At 44.7% G+C, this 26,786-nt stretch overlaps 1 protein-coding gene across 1 annotated transcript in view; it reads right to left on the bottom strand.

Annotated features, from left to right (window-relative positions):
- The window catches only part of LOC135525181 (ras-related protein Rab-26-like), a 106,775-nt gene that overhangs the window by 16,094 nt on the left and 63,895 nt on the right, over positions 1-26,786 (bottom strand). Inside the window, exon 5 of the mRNA XM_064952916.1 lies at positions 17,015-17,067. Within this exon, the coding sequence (XP_064808988.1) occupies positions 17,015-17,067 (53 nt within the window). The remainder of the gene's footprint in view (positions 1-17,014; positions 17,068-26,786) is intronic.

Raw genomic sequence — 26,786 nt, forward strand, 5'->3', positions numbered from 1 at the left:
TCAGCCCTCAGGAGCCCCCTAACGGCCACAAGCTGTGCGTTTGGTTCTCTGGATCTGGATGTACAACGCGGTGCATGTAGTCTGCAGCGCAATAATAACATTTTGGAAATGATAGGGAAATGACAGGCATACCGTAATTCCGCGGTTCACGTGTGCGTATTGAACCGTAGGGGGCGTACCAAATGTTTAAATACCATAATGTGTACCGCTTCATCCCTAGTACTTACAGTACAGCGCACTTTCACTCCATGCTCTACCAGATACTCCTTTCTATTGTTGTTATCTATTCGGCAAGATTCCACACGTAAATGTAATAAATAAAACAAATCAATTAAATAGCTCAGGTCTTGAAAATATGTGAAAAACTTTGAGTTGTATTTTATCTGTGCCTAGTAGTCGAGGCCAAAAGACTGCGCCATCAACGTGTTTATTTAGCAGACTGGCTGCTTATATTCAGTCAACACACATATTTTAAGAAAATCATGGAATATAACTGAACATTTTTGTTTCACTTAGAATAAAAACCTTGGGGTAACAACAGTTTTAATAAGTAATATGCTACAGTCCAGTTACAGCTTCTTCGGATGAAGTAGAAACAAAAACATAAGTGTATTTTTTTGTGTGTGGACAGAGGAATAGCAATTCTTACACTATTGTTCTAAATTCAATCACCCTCTTCTTCTTTATCCTCATCATTCAGTTAATTCAAATTCAATGGCGAAGTCATGCATGCACAATTATCTGTTTCTAATTTGGTTTATATTGAACATTCATTGACAGCATTCATTCAGGTAGAGACACATTAGTGCCTTGGGACCAACACTTTACACTGTACCCAAAAGGATATCAGAGCTCTAAATCCCCCTTGCGGTGGTCTGTAGCAATGAAGCAGTCACGCAGGGTACGTGCTCAACCACAAATTACTTCAATGTCCCGCCGCATAATCTCAAAACTTTTAATTGAGGAACCACTGTACAAAGTGTGACCTTTCTTGAAATGAGGAGCCTGCATGGTCATCACCATGGTCCCGGACACCCCAAGCCCTTCATAATGTTGGTTGTCAGTGGTGGACCCTGTGTAGATTATAATGTACCGGTCATTTATGTCGCACATAACAAAGAACTTGACCCCAAACCTGTGCCTTTTGGAGGGAATGTGTTGATGGAACGCCAGCCTGCCCTTCCATAAAATCAGGGACTCGTCAATGCATAGGTCCTTGTATGGCACAAAGACCAGACCGAATGCTGATGTCAGGCTGGTAGAAATGGTCTTGTTTTGTGTAAGGGGTCATTTAGGTTGGCGGTAGCATTGTTGACGAAATGCAGGCATCACAGCAGAACTAGGAAGAGGCGTTGGGAAAAGAGCGTGGCAAAGAAGGGAATTGCAAACAGGATCTGTGCTCCGGTATTCCATTTAGTTTTTTGTCATTTAGCAGACACTCTTATCCAGAGTAACTTACAAGTGAAATTAGGGTTAAATGCCTTGCACAAGGGTACATTGACAGAGTTTTCACCTAGTTGAATTGGATATTTAAACCAGCAACCTTTTGTTTATTGGCCCAATGCTCTTAACCACTAGACTACCTGCCTCCCACTTACGTTGTTCTTCTTTACTATTCCCATGAGAAAGACTGTCACCAGGAAGGCATTAATTTCAGTAATTGTGGGAAATGTGGTCACATATTTAGCAATCTTCCCCCTCACTCCTGGCTCTCTCTTCTCCTGTAGCTCCAAGGCATAGCGATTGGTCTCCTCCACTATGTCTCTCACCAGCTCCTTTGTCAGAAACGGCTTGAAGCACTCTGCCTCAGATGTAGATGGCAAGGGGCTTTGCAGTCCAGACTGGCATGCATCAAAGCCAACAGCAGGGCTAGGGGGTGAAATGGGTCCTCAGATTCACGGTTCGCAATGGCCACATTGATGAGGGACAGCTCCTCACTGTTACTAAGACTCATGGCACGTTAGGATAATTAACGTGGCAGGTTAGGAGAACTAATACACCAGGTTAGGTGAATTTATCACGGGAATTTTCAATCCCAATGATAATAACTAACAATCAATAGCTTTGACCAATCCTCGAGGTTTGTAAGATCATGGGTTTAATAATAATTAGGCAAAGACTCAGCTTATGCAAAATGTTAGTACAGTTTATTCAGAGAACGTTCTAAAGTCAAGAATGCAAACACAGTCTTTATAACACACACAAACAAGTTCAAATCTTAAACTACACCTTGCGCAGACAGTCAGTGTTTTTCCACTACACAGATACATTGTCTAATCTGCAACATGTTTCATAATTTTCTGCAAGCCTAACAGTTTCTCCCCTCCACAGGTGGAGACAGAATGTCCTGTAAGGAACACAACTTGTCTGTCGATAGCTCCTCTTATCATTTGTTTCCCACTTGCACCCTGCTTACATACTAACAAGGAACAAAAGGTCCTTGTTCTAATTCTGACTAAAACTACACACATCATCAGATTATAGTTTTGTGATTCTAATACATTTCATACAATTCTATGGTTTCAGAGTGGAATTATTTAATCATTATCTTTAAACATATAAATTATTTTATTGGGGTTAGGCTTAGCTACAATGCTACAGTTGTCAACAACTGTTGTCCCTGTCAGGACCACTAGAGAGAGCTGTTATAGGCATACTCCATTGAGCCACAATGGTAGAAATGTAAATACACAATCTGCTGTGACAAATCATGAGTACCCTGGCACAATAAATTACTATCAGAAAATGGTTTGTGTGAGGGGCCTCCCGGGTGTGGGGCACTGCATCGTAGGCCTAGCTGCGCCCAGGCTCTGTTGCAGCCGGCCGCGACCGGGCGGTCGTGGGGCAACGCACAATTGGCCTAGCGTCATCTGGGTTAGGGAGGGTTTGGCCGGTAGGGATATCCTTGTCTCTTCGTGCACCAGCGACTCCTGTGGAAGACCGGGCGCAGTGCGCACTAACCAAGGTGGCCAGGTGCACGGTGTTTCCTCTGACACATTGGTGAGGCTGGCTTCCAGGTTGGAGGCGCACTGTGTTAAGAAGCAGTGCGGCTTTGTTTCATCTGACACATTGGTGAGGCTGGCTTCCAGGTTGGAGGCGCACTGTGTTAAGAAGCAGTGCGGCTTGGTTGGGTTGTGTTTCGGAGGACGCATGGCTTTCGACCTTCGTCTCTCCCGAGCCCGTACCGGAGTTGTAGCGATGAGACAACTAATACTAATTACTAACAATTGGATACCACAAAAAGGGGGTAAAACATATATTTTTTTAATGGTTTGTATGATAATAATTGAGTGTTTAATTCATGTTTTCAAGTGACAAATCATGCATTCCGACTCTTGCATAGATTGTAATGGACACATAATGTGCGTAAAATACTATTTTTTTGGTTGTACTGATTATGATGAGCTAATGCTAGGCTAATTGCCAGCAATGTGTGGATCCATGTTTGTTGACATCATACAATGCATTCTGGGTGTCTGTCAGAACAAATATGTTATAACAAAACAAGGTGATAGGGAGGTTCACTCGTCTTTCAAGTAATCCTCAGGAAGTGAATGATGGGAAGTGAATGATGGTAGACAACACACCCCCTTCAACATACATACTGCAAACCGACCCAACTCATCTTGTCACCTCTTATCTTTGGTTGATGCAGAAAAACTAACATGGCAGTGGGCAAAAACTCTACCCAAGCATTTTACTCAATTATTTAGATCACTGGTGTGCACACCTGTGATGTGATGAACTGTAAATAACAATTGCTATTAGCTAATTCATATTATGGATTCTGTGAGCCGAGAGATAAATATGTCCGCTTGTGTTAGCTCACTATTTCCTCAGTTAGCGCTAGGACTAATGTAGCCTACATTTTCCAATTTGTATGAGACTTCTGTCAATGTCTGAACATTGCATCCAAAAATAAACTGCTTACTGATTACATTGAGGACAAAGTTGTAAAGAATGTGTTTGTGAAAAATGTATCTGTGAAAAATAGTGCGGCCAGCTCAAACGCTGACTATTGTGTCAATCGTAACAAGACGTTCTAATGAAGTGTTTTAAACATTAATCACACCGGATTGAGGGTACGTTGCAAGGACCACTCTAGAATGATCACACCATGTGCTCCTAAGTGTCAAAGGGTTAAAGACCAGATCAAATGTGTTCTGGGAATGTTCTTGTAACCCTCAAAGAAACATTGTAAAATCATCCGTACAAATGGACAGTTTTTGTGTTTTGGGAGCAATGTTCACACCAGACTGTTCCCACAACCTAATGAAACATTCCGGGAATCTTTAATGAACCGTTTAAATCTGATCTAGGAACATTCTTGCAAGATCAGGGAGATGCTTTATACAAACATTATATAATCATCAGCACGACCGGACAGTTTTTGCGTTATGAGAACATTTGCTGAGACCAAACGAATGTTCCGCAAACTTTCACAGAACCAATTTTGGTTTGCTGGGCAGACGCATGCTTTTTGTCTATTTGGTAGCTCACAAAAACATTGAGATGGCTTTAAGTGGGCAACAACACAGAGAAGATTTGGAACCTCTGCTTTAATCCACCCGCCAAACGCAACGGGAGCGTCCAAGGAGACTTATACCTTCCAATGACTTTTCAGGATTCTTAGTCAAAGTTACATCAAACATTTCAGTCTGTGCCTGATACAGAGAATAGAATCAAGCTAGGAAATGTGGAGAGAGGCAGAGGAGGCAGAGGAGGATGAGCAGAGAGGGAGAAGTCATAACACCCTCTGTCTCTGATTGCGTTGGGTTTGAAGGTGCTGAAAGTTACGCGTGTGTGCACATGCTTGTGTGTGTTCGCGTGTGTTGTGGGTGTGTGTGTGTGTGTGTGTGCATATGTCAATACAAAAACCCTAAATAACTAATTACTTTAGCAAACAGAGTAACTTCTTGTTCCTTAGACTCGTAGCTCTCATCTTATCTATATTAAAGTGACATATTCTGGTCTTTTCAAGCTGCCTTCCTAATGCTTTCTGATCAGGAGAAGACTGGAAAATAAAATTAATATATCTAATTGCAGACAAACAGCAATGATGATGTTAGCCCTGTCGAAAAGAGAAAAACTAAAGCCTAGGTTTTAAATGTGGCCTTGATAGGATAGGATCGGTCGAACAAAGTAGACAGTTAATGAGAGGGAGGCCGAGAGGAAAGAGAGGGAGAGAGGGAGAATGTGAAAGGGGCAAAGAGATGACATAGAGAGAAGGTTATGTTAGAAGGTCGTGTAAAAAAGTGAGAGAGGAGAGAAAGAGAAAGTGGGAAGTGGAAAGAGTGTCAAGAGTGCTGTGTAGTGATCACAAATGGTTTATTCCCAGCCTACCCCTTTAAAGGGCTATAGAGAGAATATAATCCCCACCTCTTGTCTGTCAATCAACAACCAACACCACAACCTGTGCAGAGCTGTGCTGCACTGAGTGAGCCTAACACTCACACACACCGGCACTAGACTCAACAGCAGTACTTCATAAATAACTCCGTCATTCTATGATAATTTACACTGGTTTAAATACGACAGCTTATATGACAGCATTATCAATAACCAATGCTCAGACTACTTAAGAAATAAAAAAGAGAATAATGATCCCAGCAGATATCCATTTTTCTTGTCTTCTTTCTGTCTCTTCTGCTTGAGCTACATGAATATCTCCAATTATGTTCTCTGTGTATTGGTTCAGTATTGGTATGCAAAGTAGTAAATCTCAAACCAAGCACTTTGAGCACTTCGAGCACTCGATTACTTGATATGCGCCAAGTTTGACTGTGCCCTTCAAAAGCTTATTTATTGAGTGGGCATCCTGTGCCAACTCGGTGCCCTTGGCAGCTTCTTCCCATGAATCTCAGCATGTTACATAATGTACCAACAACACAACAACACTTTGCTCTCAAAAACATTTCTGAATAAATCAACATAAATCAAGAAATATGTAATTATTGTGTTAGTTTTGCAAAGGAGGACTTATTCGCACAATTTTACCTCTAGCTAAGGAGTTTAGTGCTTGAAGGAGCGGTATTTCTCTCGTTTGATAATGTACACAAAAACATGTCCATTACATTAGCTTGCAAGCTAGCTCTAAAGCGTCTATCATAAAAATGTGTATGTGTAGCAGTGTTCTAGAATATTGGCTACCATTGGCTTTCATACTTTTCAAATTCTCAGCATAGCTCAAACAATTTCTCCAACTCTCAACACATTCAAATGAACAGAGGACATGTACTGGAGCCGCGTTGGTTGGGAATTCTGTTGAGGTGCGCATTCGGGCTGTTCTTCCACTGCGGATGGTTTTGCTATTTGTTTTTACTCGGAGGCTAGTGGCTATGCCACAATGGGACGCCGGGCTATTACGTCTCAGCCACTTCATATGAAACAAAAGAGAAGCTAACCAGTTAGTGGAACGCCAAATGCAATGTTCCTTCAATAAGCTAGCTAGCTAACGTTAATTAGCTTAGCTACTGTAGTAACAGTAAATATCACAATGAACAAGTTTTAATGAAGTAGCAACTGCATGTTCTGCACTGCTGTGCTGTGTGCTCAGATGTACCACAATGTTACAATGTAGCGATTGGTGCTTTGGAAACATGCTGAATTAGCCTACGGACAGACTGCTAGAGAACGTCTACAACTTCATCAGCAGCTGTCAAACTATTATAAGCTAAACTCTTCTTATCAGTGCAGTGCCCCAAATCCTTAGCTAAATTCCATCACTGTGTTTGTCAGGGAAGCAGCAGGCAGTCTACAACAAACTGTCGAGAGGCCATCGTCTCAATGCTCATTTTGGTCAAAACACTTGCAGACATCAGCAAGTGTCCACTCAATAAAGGGCTTAGGGTCCAAGTGTTCGGTTTGAGATTCCGCCATAGTCTACATGTATGCTGAGACTGTATAGCTTATCACCTAAAACATTCCCTACTACTTAGGCATCATGAGTTGCTGGTGTCTTTTTCAACTTTCTAATGTAAAGTAAAAGATATCCTTACAGAGTAATACAGCAAGTGTATACCACACTAAGCACTACCTATGTTCCCACATAGCCTTTAGTGTGGTAGCCTATCTATGCCTTTGGGTACTGCCCCCCTCGGTCTCTCCAATACTCACGCTGTCTAAGAGCAGGTAAGCCACATTGATACCCAGCTTGTTATGAGCCACTGTTGTGTTTCTTTGGTTTCAGTGCCTGGCTCAGCCTTACAGTTTAATAAGAACTATGTGAATGATGATGATGATGTGCATGCAGCAGGGTTAGGTAGGTTACTTTCCAAATGTAATCCGTTACAGTTACTAGTTAGCAGTCCAAAATTGTAATCAGTAACGTAACTTTTGGATTACCCAAACTCAGTAAAGTAGTCTAATTACTTTCAGTTACCTTTAGATTACTTTCCCCTTAATAAGAGGCATTACAAGGAGATACAAATGAGTATTACCAATTGAAAGACATCTATTGGAGGATAAATCAATGTTAAGAGTTTACACAGCTGGCCATATATGGATGTTGCATTTTACTTTATGGGATGGTTGTGTAGGCTTCTTCTAACCCATTGCGTTTTACTACAGATAGGCTATATCTTTACATTAAAGTCATTAAATCTTTACATTATCTTTACATTAAAGTCTGTCACATTTAAAGTCATTCCAATTCATTTAATACCCCATGATCTTTAATAAAAGGACTTGGAAATATAGATTGGCATAATTGTTTTACCTGTAAGGTGCAAATAGGTCAATGAGAGAGCAGCAGTGTGATTCACATCAACACGCTGTGTAGGTGATATCCTTATTACCCGTAGGCTACACCACTGCTGTCATCCTTACCTCCAAGTGTTTATTCAAATTGGATAATGTTTGGATAGCGACATCAGTCGCACCATTGGAAGACATACCTTGGACAGTAGCCTACAAAAGCTTATTCCTGCTCTTTTTCGGCGATCCATCAAACGCATTTGGTGTGTCATCATAGTGGACTCTGACTTGTGGTCAGACTCGCTCAGGCTGAACAAACTTAAGCGTCAACTTTTTTTCAATGCTGATTTGAATATCATTGAGAAAACAGAAAGGTGTAAAAAAAAAAAAAAAAAAAAAAAAATCACATACATACCTTTCTGAATTTAAAAATAATCCTAGAAGTAATCATCCAGTTTTTCAGAAGTATCAATATTTTTGCTGGTAACATCACGGACTACAGTTACAGTTCTTTTGTAATCAGTTTCTTTGTTGTCAGTTACATGTAGTCCGTTACTCACCAAACCTGGAATGCAGTGTGTGCGTGTGTGTTTGTGAGTGTGTGTGCGTGCGTGCGTGTGTGTGCGTGTGTGTGCGTGCGTGTGTGTGCGTGCGTGTGTGTGCGTGCGTGCGTGTGTGTGCGTGCGTGTGTGTGCGTGCGTGCGTGTGTGTGCGTGCGTGTGTGTGTGCGTGCGTGCGTGTGCGTGCGTGCGTGCGTGTGTGTGTGTGTGCGTGCGTGTGTGTGTGTGCGTGCGTGCGTGTGTGTGCGTGCGTGCGTGTGTGTGCGTGCGTGTGTGTGCGTGCGTGTGTGTGTGTGCGTGCGTGTGTGTGCGTGCGTGTGTGTGCGTGCGTGTGGATCACAGCAGAGTGAGCAGCATCTGCAGGGCTGATGATAGGAGGCAAGACAGTATAAAAATATATAAAGGTGTCACGCTCAACTTTACAACCTCTGTGTCATTGGTTTAACATTGCTTTCAACTGAGAATGGTGACTATGTAGCGGGTGAGCATGTAATGTTAGTGGCTGCGGATGCTTTCATGTCTTGTATTCATTTCAAAATGAACAATAGATGGCTGTGTATAGTTATTCACAGATTATGAGTGAGGCACCATTTTGTTCGATGCAGCATAGTCTGTAAGCCAGCACAAAGGTCACCGCATATAGAGATATCTGAACTGTCTGAACTCAGAACTGCAACAGAGTGCCATGGTGCTCTAACTCTGTCCATACCTTGATACGTGTTGTTGAAAAGGAATGGGCAGAAGACGGGTTCAACAAAGATGGGGTGGAGAGAGTGGAAGAGAGAGAAAAGCAAAGAATGATTGAGAGAGAGAGAATAAAAGGGGGAGAGAGAGAGAGAGAGAGAAAGAAAGAGAACAATGGTGAGATCCAGTGGAGAAGAGTGAACCTCAGCTCTGAACTACATAAAGGTCCAACAGGGGAGACGGTTGATATCAGACTGGTATACTGTATCTGTGGTATTTGTACTGAGGGAGAGAGCAGCCAAACTGGAGATTGAAAAAATATTAGATGAAAATAAATTATGCTCCCATATGGTATTTTATGAGATTGATGACATTTGTACCTTTGTCAGGAATGACTCCCACCTGTGCAGTCAGTTATGATCAAATTTTAACAATAAACTTTTCATCCTGCTGCTCTGTGGACCATTTCTGCCTACTAATGTTGCTAGACAGAAATAAATACAGAATCCTTGATTGGAATAGGAGCAAGCTGTGTGTGTGTGTGTGTGTGTGTGTGTGTGTGTGTGTGTGTGTGTGTGTGTGTGTGTGTGTGTGTGTGTGTGTGTGTGTGTGTGTGTGTGTGTGTGTGTGTGTGTGTGTGTTTAATTTGTGTGTGTGTGCATTGTAACAATCGTCAATCAGCCTGAAAGAGAAGGAGCAGAGGCAACAAATTACCAAGCAGCCAATAGCAAGCTCAGCTGGGAATTGGTCTCAAATCCGTCTGTTGGGCTAGACTTCCACACTATTGCCCTCAGTCTCCGTCTCAGTCTCAGACTAGACACGCCACAGGGCACAGGTATCACATCAACATCTGAAAAAGAACTATGAACTCAGAAATGATTTACACCTAATTCTAAATCTGTCTTCAACAGTCTGTTTGTTTCTCTCTGTCATCTTCTCTCTCTATTCCTCTTCCTTATACCCCAGTCTTTCTCCTTTCCCCTCTTCATTTTGAGTGTAAAATAGTATGTGTATCTCTATTGAACCGAGCTGTAGCTCTATTAAACCTATCATGAAATTGCATGGGTGGGAACCAGTTCAAACTAGTCTCCCATCTCCCGACAATCTCTCCAAGGCTTCTCTTCAAACCTCTCCATTCAAACTAACAGAGCACTCAAGGCCCTCCACATCTCTACGGAAAACAGAGATAGAGAGAATGAGAGCGGGATGGAAGAATGGAGGGATGGTCTTGCAGAGTGGAGTGCTTGAAAAGAAAAACTGAATGGATGCTGCCAGACAAACCACCTAAGCTTGAGCATCACCGCAAGGATATAATGTTGTGAATAGGGTCAAACACAAAGGTCATGCATGCAGCATGTTCAGGTAATTGCCAAAATAAAGGAAACACCAACATAAAGTGTCTTAATAGGCCATTGGGCCAGACAACCTGGACCCAAACCATTTGCATACCGCCCCAACAGATGCACAGATGACGCAATCGCAATTGCACTTCACACTGTCATCTCCCACCTGGACAAGATGAGAAATAACTATGTGAGAATTCTGTTCAGAGACTATAGCTCAGTGTTCAACACCATAGTACCCTCCAAGTTAATCACCAAGCTGGACACCATGGGATTGAACACCTCCCTCTCTAACTAGATCCTGGACTTCCTGACGGGACGTTCCCAGGTGGTGTGGGTAGGCAACAACATCTCCGCCATGCGGACCCTCAACATGGGGGCCCCTCAAGGGTGTGTGCTTAGTCCCCCTCCTGTACTCCCTGTTAACTCACGACTGCGTTTCCGCACACGACACCAACACACCCATAATCAAGTTTGCTGACAACGCAACGGTGGTAGGCCTGATCACCAACGGCCTACAGGGAGGAGGTCAGAGACTTTGCAGCGTGATGCAATGACAATAACCTCTTCCTCAGCGTCAGTGAGACCAAAGTGCTGATCGTGGACTACAGGACAAAGAAGGGAGAGCAAGCTCCCATCCACATCGAAGGGGCTGTAGTGGAGAGGGTCGTTCCTTGGCATCCACATCACTAAGAACACCCACCCGCACAGATGTGAAGAGGGCACAACAGCGCTTCTTCCCCCTCAGGAGGCTGAAAGAATTTGGCATGGGCCCACTGATCCTCAAACATTTCCACAGCTGCACCATCGAGAGCATCTCGATTGGCTGCATCACCACTTGGTACAGCAAATGCACCACAAAGCGCTACAGAGGGTGGTACGGACAGTCCAGTATATCACTGGGGCCAAACTCCCTGCCATCCATGACCTCTACACTCGCATTAACATCTGCTAACCATGTGTATGTGACAAATAAAATTTGATTTGATTTGATTTGATTTATATCAGGCTGCATCAGAGGAAGGCCTGAAAAATTGTCAAAGACTCCAGCCATCCAAGCCATAGACTGTTCACTCTGCTACAGTCCGGAAAACTGTGCCAGAGCATCAACTCTCGGACCAACAGGGTTCAAGACAGCTTGTAGTCCCAAGCCATAAGACTGTTAATTAGTTTATTAATGCACTGACTCTGTGCACACTCACCAGACTATATTGTATACAGTCCCTTTGGGAAGTATTAATATCCCTTGACTTTTTCCACATTTTGTTATGTTACAGCCCTTTTCAAAAAGGTATACACATTTTTTTTATCTGCAAACTACACTAAGTACCCCATAATGACCAAGCGATAACAGGTTTTTATACATTTTGGCAAATGTATTAAAAATTATAAACGGAAATACCTTATTTACATAAGTAAATCAGGCCCTTTGCTATGAGACTCGAATTTGAGCTCAGGTACATCCTGTTTTCATTGATCATCCTTGAGATGTTTCTACAATGTGATTGGAGTCCACCTGTGGTAAATTCAATTGATTGGACATGATTTGGAAAGGCACACAACTGTCTATATAAGGTCCAACAAAGCTTGAGAGGATCTGCAGAGAGGAACGGGAGAAACTCCCCAAATACAGATGTGCCAAGCTTGTAGCGTCATACCCAAGAAGACTCTAGGCTGTAATCGCTGCCAAAGGTGCTTCAGCAAAGTACTGTGTAAAGGGTCTGAATACTTATGTAAATGTGATATTTCAGTTTACATTTCAAATAAATTCGAAAACTTTTTTTATAACTGTTTTTGCTTTGTCATTATGGGGTATTGTGTGTAGATTGATGAGGGGGGAAAAACAATTTAATCAATTTTAGAATAAGGCTGTAACGTAACAAAATGTAGAAAAAGTCAAGGGGTCTGAATAATTTCCGAATGCACTGTATAAATCCCCTCTTCTGTATTTTATTCCTATTTCTCTTTTTATTAAGCAAGCATTTCATGGTTAATTAAGTCTACACCCATTGTATTCGGCGCATGTGACAAATACAATTTCATTTGGACTTGAATAGCTTCAAAGCACCTTGGCATAGATAATAAGAGTGTCTGGACCTCCAGTGCGCCTCCACGGCCCAGTGTATCCGGTGCCTCTGCCAAGGACAAAGCCTCCTGTATGTCTCTCCAGCCTGGTGAGTCCTGTGCCTGCCAAAGCCAGGCCTCCTGTGTCTCTCCACTCCAGTGATGATCCATGGCACGAAGCCTCCAGTGATGATCCATGGCACAAAGCCTCCAGTGATGATCCATGGCAAGAAGCCTCCAGTGAGGAGTCATGGCATGAAGCCTCCAGTGAGTAGTCATGGCACAAAGCCTCCAGTGAGGAGTCATGGTACAAAGCCTCCAGCGACGGTCTCCAGTCCGGAGCCTTCAGCGAAGGTCTCCAGTCCGGAGCCTCGAGCGACGGTCTCCAGTCCGGAGCCTCGAGCGACGGTCTCCAGTCCGGAGCCTCGAGCGACGGTCTCCAGTCCGGAACCTCCAGCGACGGTCCACCGTCCGGAGTCTCCAGCGTCGGTCTCAAGTCCGGAGCCTCCAGCGACGGTCCCAGTCCGGGACCTCCAGCGACGGTCCACCGTCCGGAACCTCCAGCGACGGTCCCACGTCCGGAGTCTCCAGCGTCGGTCTCAAGTCCGGAGCCTCCAGCGACGGTCCCCAGTCCGGGGCCCGCAACGAGGGTCCCAGTCCGGACTAACATTCGAATTGGAGGTGATGACAACGCAATACATAAAAGACTATAAATGCGCGACTTAAAGCAACCACATATTTAGCCATGGAGCACGTTCTAATTGGCCAGTGAGTGGTCAAGCCTCAACACACCTACAACCCAGACCTTTCGCGCCACCGCCAGCTACTGCGTGTCACGGCTGGCTGAAGGACTGGACCAAGGTGCAGCATGGTAAGCGTACATTTTCTCTTTATTAAAAATGATGACGACAAAACAAAGAACAAAACCAAACCGTGAAGCTTTGGGCTATGTGCCCTGAACAAAGTCAAAGTTAACTTCCCACAAAACAGGTGGGGGAAAAGGGTACCTAAGTATGGTTCTCAATAAGAGAGAACGATAGACAGCTGTCCCTGATTGAGAACCATACCAGGCCAAGACATAGAAATACAAAACATAGAAAAAAGGACATAGAATGCCCACCCTAGTCACACCCTGGCCTAACCAAAATAGAGAATAAAAAGCCTCTCTATGGCCATGGCGTGACACTGCGCCCATATTTCCAGTTTTGAAAATAGCACAATATTTCTGACACAACCCCAAACCTATATTTACCATTGCATTAGGTTTGTTAAAATATAGCCCCAATAGTTTATAGTTTTAGTTCAATTGTATTTATAATACACAATCATGAGGAACAAAATGTTTAAAGTCCAAAGCGAAAACTCATTTGAATAGTCCAGGTTGACTTCAAAACAGGTCAGTGATCACCCTGGTCATAGTTCCCCTACAGATGTAAGGTAATTTTAGCAATAGAATTATAGTGTGATAAACTACATGGTTTGTTCCTCACTAAGTGCATTCGGTGGTGCTCTCAGAAATGTTTTCACCTTGCATGTGACACAATGGGATGTCTACTCGTTCCTCTCTTACTCCCACACACTTGGCCATACACGAGTACATACATACACAAGACTGGCATCTGCTTGGGGCCCTAAAATCAATTAGTCCGCCCCTGCTCCCAGCCCTTGTCTCCCTCAATGCACCTGCCTCTGAAGAGCTAAACAGCACCTGCTTAAAATGATAATGCTGTCATGTACTATGCTCCAGTATGAGGGTGAAACTCTATGTTGTGGATGTAGACGGGCTGTCAAGCGTGCATTATGCATGGGAAACATAAGCAGGCAGGGGTCCATCAAACTCAAATGGGAATAGTTGATTTATCATACTGTGATCTGCACGAACACATAGGTAATAAACATAAATATGATACTGAGATACAGTATATGAATGAGAAAGAGGAGGGAGTTTACAGTGAAAAGATTAAAAATATATATTCAGTACCAGTCAAAAGTTTGGACACACCTACTCATTCAATGGTTTTCTTTATTTTTTACTAATAGTGAAGGCATCAAAACTATGAAATAACACATATGGAATCCAGTAGTAAACAAAAAAGTGTGAAACAAATCAAAATATATTTTAGATTATTCAAAGTAGCCACCCTACAAAGTAGTTCAAATAACAGAGACATCTCAACATCTGCATGAATCAGGTTTTCATGGTTGAATTGCTGCAAAGAAACCACTACTAAAGGACACCAATAATAAGAGGAGACTTGCTTGGGCCAAGAAACACGAGCAATGGACATTAGACCGGGGGTTTCTGTCTTTTGGTCTGATGATTCCAAATTTGAGATTTTTGGTTCCAACCGCCATGTCTTTGTGAGACGCAGAGTAGGTGAATGGATGATCTCTGCAAGTGTGGTTCCCACCGTGAAGCAAGGAGGAAGAGGTGTTATGGTGTGGTGGCACTTTGCTGGTGACACTGTCAGTGATTTATTTAGAAGTCAATGCACACTTAACCAGCAGGGCTACCACAGCATTCTGCAGCGATACGCCTTCCCATCTGGTTTGCGAACTATCAATTTGTTTTTCAAGAGGACAATAACCCAACACACCTCCAGGCTGTGTAAGGGCTATTGACCAAGAAGGAGAGTGATGGAATGTGGAATCAGATGATTTGGCCTCCACAATCAGCCGAACTCAACCCAATTGAGATGGTTTGGAATGAGTTGCACCGCAGAGTGAAGGAAAAGCAGCCAACAAGTGCTCAGCATATGTGGGAACTCCTTCAAGACTGTTGGAAAAGCATTCCAGGTGAAGCTGGTTGAGAGAATGCCAAGAGTGTGCAAAGCTGTCATCAGAGCAAAGGGTGGCAACTTTGAAGAATCTAAAATACATAATATATTTTTATTTGTTTAACACTTTTTTGGTTACGACATGATTCCATATATGTTATTTCTTAGTATTGATGTCTTCACTATTATTCTACAATGTAGAAAATAGTAAAGAAAAGCCCTTGAATGAGTAGGTGTTTGACTGGTACTGGCCATATGAGATGAGTAAAACAGTATGTAAACATTAAACTGACGAGTATTCCAAATTGTTTTACATTGTGGGCTAATAATGTTAGATATAACACAGACACAAAGAAATACTGCAGAGTTGCTTAGGAGCTAGAAGCAGAGTTGCCATGTCTGTCGGCGCTGTCTTTGGAAGGAGGTGATAGGAAGAGATATGCTACAACACAAATCCTTTTTGCTCTTATTTCATTTTAAATTAAAATGAAGACCGTTGAAATGAATTACTCGAATTAGCCTAATTTCAACACCAATGCGCTGTCCACCTCCCGATTGATTGTGCCGCGGCTGACACATCCCATTTCAGCACCACAAAGCCATCATGGAAATTACTCGAATCTGGCTTATTGTGAGGTCAATAGCTGATATAAAGCCTCATCATGGGCAACGAAACATGTTGTTTCATGGTCTTTGGAGAGGGAATATCAAAGGTGCAAGTGTGACGAATATGAGCCCGGAGCTGACGGCGGCAACCCATGTGGGTACTGTGTCATAGCCTAGTGTTTAAAGAAAGTATCAAAACCCCTTGATATGGGAGGCACATAGAAAATGGTACACTTTACACTTTGCATTTATATTTTGGTCCAGTATATATAGGAAAACCTGCAAAATAGCTAATGTAAACCAGGGAACAATGCACTACGCTCCCCTGTGCCCAATAAAACAAGTTACACCACCCTCCCCTACACCCCCCCCCCCCACAGTAATTTTCTAACTGTCCCTTACGTGAGTATGAGCAACTGTGCTGTTGATCAAAATGAAAGTAAGTGAGAGTATCCACGCTGTCTCTGCTTCCCTAGGGACCTCTACAGTGCGTACCTCCTGTTCCACCATGTATTAATGATAGGAGAACCAGCTGCAGTTACAGCAGTGGGAACAGGCGGGTCTGCAGCAACGCAACATAGCCTCTCTCTTTGATGACTACATGCCATTTAAATAGCCCATGTTTAAACCCCCTGTCGCCAAGACTTCTTGTCCTTTAATGTTAATCAAAAGACTGTAATACGTCTGTGGAGAAGACTGAAGGGGTGAAAAGATGAGGTTACATCAAATGGAGTCGAAATGACCTCAAATTCACAGTCTCGCTGGAGAGCAGCCTGTTAAATCCGAGAGATGGCACCATTTTGTGGCACAGCTGATCTGTTTCACCATTTTGGAAAATAACTACCTGGGATTTAGACCTACACACTCTCACCATCACCATTATAATCATCAGAACCATCTCTGACCTCACCATGAGTTCTATTTCAAAATGGTATATTACAAAACAAGACAGAGCTATTATAATGTTATTCTACACAACTTACTGTAACAGCTTATCAAGTCACCTCAAATCAAACAAGTGGAAAGAAATAGAGGGAGAAAGACACCGTGTGTTGGTGGAGTAGGTTAGACAGTAATGGAGAAACGGATGGAGAAAGTGAACATAGATGTCAATGAAAGAGAAATGAAGGAAGTGAAGAGAATGGCGGGATGACACTGGTTAGACTATGCCAGATGAATAGAGGTGGGGGGAAGGAGATGGAAAGATGAAGAAAAGAAAAGCCTTTATGTAGTGTTAAAAGTTGATGAGCCCCGCAGACAGGACTGACACAGGACTGAGACTTACCTTGATGTTGTCAAAGGAGGCCTTGTTAGTGACGTCGTAGAGCAAGAGGAGAGCTGTGGAGAGGACACAGACATAGAGCATATCAACAGGCTATCTATGGATGGCTTCCACTAGGATCACTATGATAAGACTCAATATAAAGTAAAGAGATAAAAAAACTCAAATGGAATTTGATACTAATGTATTTGAGGACTTTAAAACCTTTTAAATTGACCTTTAATATCTGGTGTGATGTCATGAAATGAAAACAGGAAATAGAATAGTGTAGAACTTCCATCTGAGGTTGGAAATTATGAATTTATGAATATAATCACATAATCAGCCGAGATAGAATGATCATGCTTAGACCACAGTGAGCTTGCTTTATTCACAGCCCAGATGGCAGATACCACAATGATATAACAATATTCATCAATACATAACAATCATGACATTTCCACCTTTTTGAAGTCAATACAGTACGTACAAATTTAGAAAAATAATATTGTCCTCTTAGCTCATGTAACAGTGACATGACAGCCTGTACATAACATTTGGTGCCAGAAAGTATACCTCACATAAGGGTGTATGGGAAATCACTCCACAGGGACTGGGGACTGAGCTTTTTGTTCCAAACCCCTTCTCCAACCTCACGCTCCGCACTTCCCTTTGTCATTTCACACTTTTTTTGGGGGGGGTCTCTGAAGGGTGTATAATATGCTGTAATTACCGCATGACTGGGTAGAATGGAGCTGTAGCCTGCTCTCTCTCTCTCTCACTGATAACACTGCAAGGATTATTTACACAGGAGAGAGAGGAGAAAGATGTTCTGTCTACTGGTGTGTACAGCCTTGAACAGAACAGGTCTGAATGCAGCCGTCTTTATCAGCCTCTAACAGACGAGTGAGAGAAGAAAAAACACACCTCCTTTCCTCTCCTCTCATTCACCCTCTCTGACCTCTTCTGTAACAGTGAGAGGTACTGTAGAGATGGAGGTCCCAGTGGCGACTGAGGTAAACTATCACTCACTTCATTTGTATTTTATTCAAAACATCCCTAATTTGTCTGAGAAGAAGGACACCTCTAATGGATGGCTGAATAAAATAAACAATGCAAAACTATTTGTCTTTGTGTCGCGCGAAGCGGAGCCCAAGAGCAGACTCAGACGAGTTAACCAAGGTTTTTATTGAAACACGGGGGGGTTGAGTGCAGGCCAGGTGAATCCCGAGCGGGTTGCTGGAAACCAGGTGCGGAGGCTGGAGCGAGAGGTGTGGAGACAGGGTAAGCAGGTTTGGAGGGGAAATGAAGGGAGTGTAGAATCCAGGACAGAGTAGCAGGACTGACGAGAAGTCGGATTGGAGACAGGGACCAGAGGCAGAGCGGGCAGAACTGTAGCAGAGAGGAAAACAGCATCAGGCAAGGGAAAACAGGCACAACATGAACAAACGGCTAGAAGACTGACTGAGCAGAAATTATGATCTGGCAGTGTGGAAGTGGCAGGACTGAGTATTTGTAGATACTCAGAGGTCTTGATTATGGAACAGGTTGCAGCTGGTGGGGATCTGCTCTGACTCCAGCACACCTGTCTCTGCCCACACACACAGGGAGAGGGAGCGAGCACTGGGGGAGTGGCGGCAGGTCAAGGCAACACCGGATGAGCACTAGATGAGCACTAGAGGGCATGGCAGACCACATCCAAAAGCCACCGGACGGTATAGGCAGGATGGTCATTGACGAGCCGAGGGTGTGGAGGAGTTGCTGCAGGAGGAGACAGGGGACTGGAGCAGACAGGTTTAAAATCATGGACCCATGGAAGGTTGGGTCGATCTTAATAAGAGAGTTTCAGGTGCACAACAGAGAGGTTAATGACACGATCAATCTCAAAGGGACCAATGAATCAGGGGGCAAGTTTCCTGGAAGCCACTTTCAAGGGCAAGTCCTTCGACGAGAGCCATACCCTTTGGCCTGGAGTGTTTCCTGGTGAAGGCACGGTAAAGGACAGCCCAGGTCCTCCTCCAGGTGCAATGACAACGGTGCATGTGGTCATGGACTGAGGGCACTGCTACCTCGACTTCCTGGGCAGGGAACAATTGGGGTTGATAGGCCAGAGCACACTCAAAGGATGACATATCTCACCAGGCGTTGATGAGGGTGTTGTGGGCATTTTCCACCCAGGGTAGCTGAGCACTTCAGGAGGAAGGGTTAGCCGAAGTCACACAGCGTAGGGCAGTCTCCAGCTCCAGGTTGGCCCGTTCGGTCTGGGGGTGATATCCAGATGAAAGACTAACTTTAATACCAAGTGGTGAACAGAAGGATCTCCATACCTGGGATTTAAATTGGAGTCCCCTGTCTGAAACGATGTCAGTGAGAATGCCATGCAGCTGAAACACATGGGATACCAGCAGGTCCGCTGTCTCCCTGGAGGATGGAAGCTTGGAGAGGGGATGAAGTGAGCCGCTTTGGACAATCTGTCGATAATGGTGAGGATGACTGAGTTACCGTTAGATTGGGGAAGGCCAATGACAAAGTCCAGATCTGTGTGACCAGGGGCGACTGGGTATGAGAAGAGGGCGAAGCAGACCGGAAGTGGGTTTGGTGGAGTTTTTGTCCGGGCACAGACCAGGCTGAGACGAACTCTAGGATGTCTCTCTCCATGGTGGGCCACCAAAAGCGCTGACGCAGGAAGGTGACTGTCTGGTTCATGCCACAGTGACAGGTTAGGTGAGTAGAATGGGCCTACTGAAGAACTTCAGAGCGAACTGAATCTGGAACAAACAGAGCCTTTCTAGGACCATTACCTGGGTCAGGCTGGTTCTACTGAACCTGGCGAATATGGGACTTGATCTCCCAGGGGACAGTGGTAACGATGCAGGTGGATGGCATACCGGTTTCTGGCTCGGAACCTGTGTTGTCTGCGGCGAACTGACGGAAGTGGGCGTCAGGCTTAATATTCTTAGATCCGGGGAGATAAGTGAGTGTGGAGTTGAATCTTCCAAAGAAGAATGCCCACCGTCCTGCCGGGAGTTCAGACGTTTGGCGGTCTGGATGTAAGACAGGTTTCTGTGGTCCGTCCACACAATGAAGGAGAGAACCGAGCCCTCCAACCAGTGACGCCACTCCTCAAGAGTCAGCTTCACAGCCAGAATTTCCCGCCTACCTATGTTGAAATTCATTTCTGCAGGTGAGAGCTTGTGGAACAAGAAAGCACGTGGGTGGTGCTTCTGATCAGAGGAGGAACGCTGGGTGAGGATCGGAGCGGAAGTGAAGTGGTGCTTGAGTTCCCGGAACGCTGCCTCTGCCTCGGGACCATTGGAACGGAGTGGAGGTGGTGGTGAGAGGGGCTGCCAAACAGCTGTAGTCACGGATGAAACGTGTGTAAAACCTGGCAAACCCCAGGAAATGCAGTAGCTGGTTCAGATTCGAGGGCACAGGCCACTCTGACTGCCCTGACCTTGGAAGGGTCCATCCGTAACTGTCCTTGTGCAATTATGTATCCCAGGAAGGACACAGAGGAAACATAAAACTCACATTTCTCTGCCATAACAAAAAGCTTATTCTCCAACAGCCATTGGCAAACGTGTTGCCGGTGAGCCTCAGGGTCCTTAGAAAAAATGTATGTCATCCACGTAGACAAAAACGAAGCGTCCTATCACATCCCTAAGAATGTCATTAACCTTTTGAAACTCTGGGGGCAGTATTTCATTTTTGGATGAAAAACGTTCCCGTTTTAAACAAGATATTTTGTCACGAAAAGATGCTCGACTATGCATGTAATTGACAGCTTTGGAAAGAAAACACTCTGACGTTTCCAAAACTGCAAAGATATTGTCTGTGAGTGCCCCAGAACTAATGCTACAGGCGAAACCAAGATGAAATTTCATATAGGAAATGGCCCAGATTTTGAATGCGCTGTGTTCCAATGTCTCCTTATATGGCTGTGAATGTGCCAGGAATGAGCCTACACTTTCTGCCGTTTCCCCAAGGTGTCTGCAGCATTGTGACATATTTGTAGGCATATCATTGGAAGATTGACCATAAGAGACGACATTTACCAGGTGTCCGCCTGGTGTCCTCCGTCGAAATTATTACGTAATCTCCAGCTGCATGCGTGTTTCCATTTTCTTCAGAAGAGAAAGTCAACTGCCTCGAATGATTTATCATCGATAGATATGTGAAAAACACCTTGAGGATTGATTCTAAACAACATTTGCCATGTTTCTGTCGATATTATTGAGTTAATTTGGAAAAAAGTTTGCGTTGTAATGACTGAATTTTCGGGGGGTTTTCTTAGCCAAACATTGATGAACAAAACGGAGCGATTTAGAAAAACTGAACATTTGCTATCTAACTGAGAGTCTCCTCATTGAAAACATCTGAAGTTCTTCAAAGGTAAATTATTTTATTTGAATGCTTTTCTTGTTTTTGTGAAAATGTTGTGAAAATGTTGCCTGCTGAATGCTAGGCTTAATGCTATGCTAGCTATCAATACTCTTACACAAGATTTTGAAAATCTGAGATGACAGTGTTGTTAACCAGGCTCTGGAAAACAACAGGGGCGTTAGTGAGACCAAACTGCATGACCAAATACTCAGAGTCCAAGTTGTGTATTGAACGCCGTTTTCCACTCGTCCCCCTCTGATGCGGACAAGGTGAAAGGCATTCCGGAGGTTTAGTGAACACCGTGGCACCATGGAGGGGGGCAAAAGCAGGACTGATGAGTGGAAAGGGATACTTGTTCCTAACAGTGATACTATTCAGTCCACGGAAATCTAAGCACGGCCTCAGTGACAAAAAAAACCCAGCCCCTACCAGAGAGAAAGAAGGCCTGACATTTCCTGCAGCCTTGGAATCCTGGATGTACCCCTCCATAGCCTCTTGCTTGGGGCAGAGAGGTTATACAACTGGCTACAGGGGAGAAGAGCTCCAAGTTGGAGGTCAATAGCGCAGTCGTACGGCCGATAAGGCGGCAGAGACAGGGTGTGGTGCTTGCTGAACACAGGAATTAGATTGGAGGAACTGATGACAGGCCCGTGGGTTCTGGAATGCACTGGGGCACAGACAAGGCAGGGGGAATGACATAATATAGACAATTAGAGTGACAAAAGGTACTCTAAGTGGTGACCCTTCCAGCGGTCCAGTCGATCTGTGGGTTGTGCAGCTTTAACCAAGGATGGCCAAGAACCAGGGGAGAGCGAGGGCAGTCACTTATGTGGAGACGGATCCTTTCCTGGTGATTCCCAGAGAGACGCAGGATGACCGGCACAGTTCTCTCACTGACACGGGCGAGAAGCTGTCCATTGAGAGCATTGGCATCGAGGGGTGAATCGGGTGGAACAGTGTCAAGACCCAACTGGGTAACAACACCTCGTTCCAGGAAACTCTCGCCGGCACCCAAGTCGATGAGGGCAGGTAGAGAACAATCCTGGCTTTGCCATACAAGAGTGCTTGGATGGAACGGTTCTTTGAATAAACAGTATATCCCCCACAACAGCCAAGCCACCCCCTTTAACTGGCCGCAGTGAACAAGTGTCCAACATGGCCACAGTATAGGCAGCTCCTAATGCTGACTCGCCGCTGTCTCTCCTCAGGAGAGAGACGGGCCGGTCGAGCCGTGTGGGTTCTGCCCTCTCTCTCCGACGGTTGTCAATGTGGATGGCGAGATAAATGAGCTCCTCGAGTCCATCAGGCTCATCCCTGGACACCAACTCATCCTTGATGGTCTCAGTGAGAGCGCTCTGGAATTCTCCCTGAAGGACCTCCTCATTCCAGCCGATCTCAACGGTGAAGGTGTGAAACCCGATCTACATCTCAGCGACACTATGGGAGCTGAAATCTTGGCCCGGTTGCTAGCATCAGCATAGGGCTGCTGCTCGTATACCAGCGAACATTGAAACAAAAAGGCTCTGCAAGCTCTCCAAGCTCGGGGACCGGAAACAAACTACTCATGGAGCAGAGGAGGCGAACTAGGGGCTGGTTGTGAGCTCCGGGCTAAGGTTCAGCCCTGCAGGTCAGACAGGCTCCGTGAAAACTCCTTGATGTGCTCCAGAAGGGTTTTCAGGGCTTGGTCATGTTGCTTGAGCAGGGTGCCATGGCAGGCAAGAGTTTGGCGGAGAGGATCTGAGTCTGCTGGGTTCATGTCTTTGGCCAGATCGTACTGTCACATGGAACAGGTGAACCCAAGAGCAGACTCAGACGAGGAGACTGAGATGAGGTAACCAAGGTATTTTTTGAAACACGGGGGAAGATTGAGTCAGGTGAAGCTCGGGCGGGTTGCTGGAAACCAGGTACGGAGGCTGGAGTGAGAGGTGTGGGGACAGTGTAAGCAGGTCCGGAAGGGAATCCAAGGGAGCGTAGAGTGGGGAATCCAGTACAGAGTAGCAAGACTGACGAGAAGTCGGACTGAAGACAGGGACCAGAGTCAGAACTGTAGCGGAGAGGAAAACAGCATCAGGCAAGGGAAACTAAGCACAACATGAACATACGGCTAGAAACATGGACAGAGAGAGAGAGAGAGAGAGAGAGAGAGAGAGAGAGAGAGAGAGAGAGAGAGAGAGACCTCCTTTCCTCCACCCTCTCCGAACAAATGATCTCTCCTGTAACAGTGAGAGATGAAGGTGGTAATTGAGTTAAATTGTTGCTCCCAGGGGTTCCCAGTCACCGACATCTGAGACTTGGAACTCAATATATTTAAATAATGGTCATTTTTCTAAGGGAGTGACTCAAGATGCATTAAGGAAATGGCCAACAATGACAGGTGGTGTTCAAATAGTTATCCTTTGTACAACACACACAGCTAATCTAAAATACCCACATACAACACCGTATAACCATTAAAACGGCCAAGGAAAAAAACATCAGACAAACATCCTGTAGCCCAATGCATCAACCCAGTGTACAACACCTGTCAGCTGCTAGCCATTGAGAATAGACGGATGCTATGCGCTTGACAGTGACAGCTGTTTGCCCATTTCTCTGTTGCTTAAGGGGGGACTGGGGCTAGGTGACAGTGACAAAGGGTGTGTGAATGGATGCCAGGATCCAGAAAAGAGACAGTGAAACAGGCAGAGAATGCTGCCTTCTGACTGTCTGTGTATTTGTCTGTCTGTCTGTCTGTCTGTCTGTCTGCCTGCCTGCCTGTCTGTCTGCCTATCTGGATCTATATCTGAAAAGTGCTAAATCACAACCACCCACATGTACAGTATATCAACAGTTAATCCTTATCATCATCATTTCACAATGGAAACATTGTGATAACTGTTACCAGTTACCAGTTCTTTTGGATTGTTAATCAAATCAGACTAAGAAATTACACATAAAGTATTATGTGCACCTTAAAATACATGGGATATCCCATCACTTCAATATGTACAGTACCTTCAGGAAGTATTCACACCGCTGACTTATTCCACAAAATGTTTGTTGTGTTACAGCCTGAATTAAAAATGGATATAATAATGATCTTTCTCACCCATCTAGTATTCAAGTCGCCGAGTCAATACATTATAGAAGTACCTTTGGAAGCAATTACAGGTGTGAGTCTTTCTGGATAAGTCTCTGAGCTTTCCACACTTGGATTGTTCAACATTTTCCCATTTATTATTTTCTAAATTCTTCAAGCTCTGTCGAATTGGTTGTTGATCATTGCTAGACAACTATTTTCAGGTCTTGACATATATTTTCCAGTAGATTCAAGTCGAAAATGTAACTCGGCCACTCAGGATTATTCACTGTCTTCTCGTTAAGCAACTCCAGTGTATATTTGTACTTGTGTTTTAGGTTATTGTCCATCTGAAAGGTGATTTTATCTCAGTGTCTGGTGGTGTCGCACCCTGACCATAGTTTGCTTTGTATGTTTCTATGTTTTGTTTGGTCAGGGTGTGATCTGAGTGGGCATTCTATGTTGGATGTCTAGTTTGTCTGTTTCTGTGTTTGGGCCTGATATGGTTCTCAATCAGAGGCAGGTGTTAGTCATTGTCTCTGATTGGGAACCATATTTAGGTAGCCTGTTTTGTGTTGGGTTTTGTGGGTGATTGTCTATGTTGATTGCTTGTGTCAGCACAGTTCTCATTAGTGACACGGTCGTTATTTCGTTTATTGTATAGTGTGTTTCAGTGTTTTCTTTATTAAAATTCATCATGAACACATACCACGCTGCATTTTTGGTCCTCCGATCCTTCTCGCCTCTCCTCTTCAGATGAAGAGGAGGACGCCCGTGACAGGTGAAAAGCAGACAAACCAGGTTTTCCTCTATAATTTTGCCTGTGATTAGCTCCATTCCGTAAATTGTTTTGTTCTGAAAAACTCCCAAGTCCTTAATGTCAGGACCCGGTTACGAACCTGGGTCTCCGGAGTGAGAAACAGTCACTTAACCAACTGAGCCACGAATAGTCAGCAGAACCCAGAAGATGAGGCAGACACAGCAGTACTTAAGACGGTGTATTTAATAAAGTAAAAAGGAGAAGTCCTTAAATACAAAAATGGCAAATCCAAAAGGTGGTAGGAATAGCACAAAAAAGCCTCAAGAGACACTCAAAAACAAAAACAGAATTCCACAAGAGCATCCACCGGAATCGACAAGAAAACACAGAACACTAGGGCTGGGTGCTAACATACAAACACAGAGCACAGAACTGAGGGAAACTAAGGGTTTAAATACAATCAGGGGAAACGAGGTACAGGTGCAAATAATAATGGGGAACAAGGGAAAAAACATAAGGTCAAAAAGCACAATGGGGGCATCTAGTGACCAAAACCCGGAACAACCCTGGCCAAATCCTGACAGAATCCCCCCTAGGAACGGCTCCTGACGTTCCTACCAGCTCTCTCAGGGTGGAGGGCCCTGAACTGACGAATGAGGTCAGGATCCAGGATGTCTTTGGCAGGAATCCAGGAGCGCTCCTCGGGACCGTAGCCTTCCCAGTCCACCAGATACTGCCAGGACCGCTGCACCCGGCGGGAATCCAGTATCCGATGGACGGTATAAGCCGGCTGGCCTCCAATGACACGAGGCGGAGGGGAGGTCTGTCTGCCGGGACAAGGGGAGAAAAAACAACAGGTTTTAACAATGAAATGTGAAATGTGGGATTAATCTTAAGGGATCTGGGTAAGTGTAGGCGATAAGAAACTGGGTTAACTCTCCTGGCAACCTTGAAGGGACCGATGTATTTTTGGGACAGCTTGCGAGACTCCACCCGTAGAGGTAAGTTTCTTGTGGAGAGCCAGACTCTCTGGCCGGGGCGCAGGGTAGGCCCGGGACGGCGGCGTCTGTTGGCTTGTTGTTGGTACCTCTGTGAGGAACGCATAAGATTAAGACGGGTCTTCCTCCACATAAGCCGACAGCGTCTGACGAACTTCAAGGCTGAAGGCACTCTGACTTCTGCCTCCTGGTCCGGGAACAATGGAGGAGCATAGCCAAACTGACACTCGTGCGAGGACATACCAGTGGAGGAGGAGCGCAAGGTGTTGTGCGCGTATTCGGCCCAAACAATAAAGGATGACCATGTGGACGGGTTGTCACGAGTCATACATCGGAGGGTGGTTTCCAGCTCTTGATTCATCCTCTCTGTTTGGCCGTTGGACTCCGGATGGTACCCTGAAGATAGACTGGCAGAAGCCCTCATGAGTTGGCAGAAGGCCTTCCAAAACCTTGAGGCGAACTGGGGACCTCTGTCAGAAACCATATCTTGAGGAATGCCGAAGACTCGGAACACATGATTAATTACCAACTCAGCCGTTTCCTTGGCAGAAGGTAACTTAGTCAGAGGGACGAACCTGGCCGCCTTTGAAAACCTGT

This window comes from Oncorhynchus masou, chromosome 31 (assembly GCF_036934945.1).
Source record: "Oncorhynchus masou masou isolate Uvic2021 chromosome 31, UVic_Omas_1.1, whole genome shotgun sequence".
In the NCBI taxonomy this organism is placed as follows: Eukaryota; Metazoa; Chordata; class Actinopteri; order Salmoniformes; family Salmonidae; genus Oncorhynchus; species Oncorhynchus masou.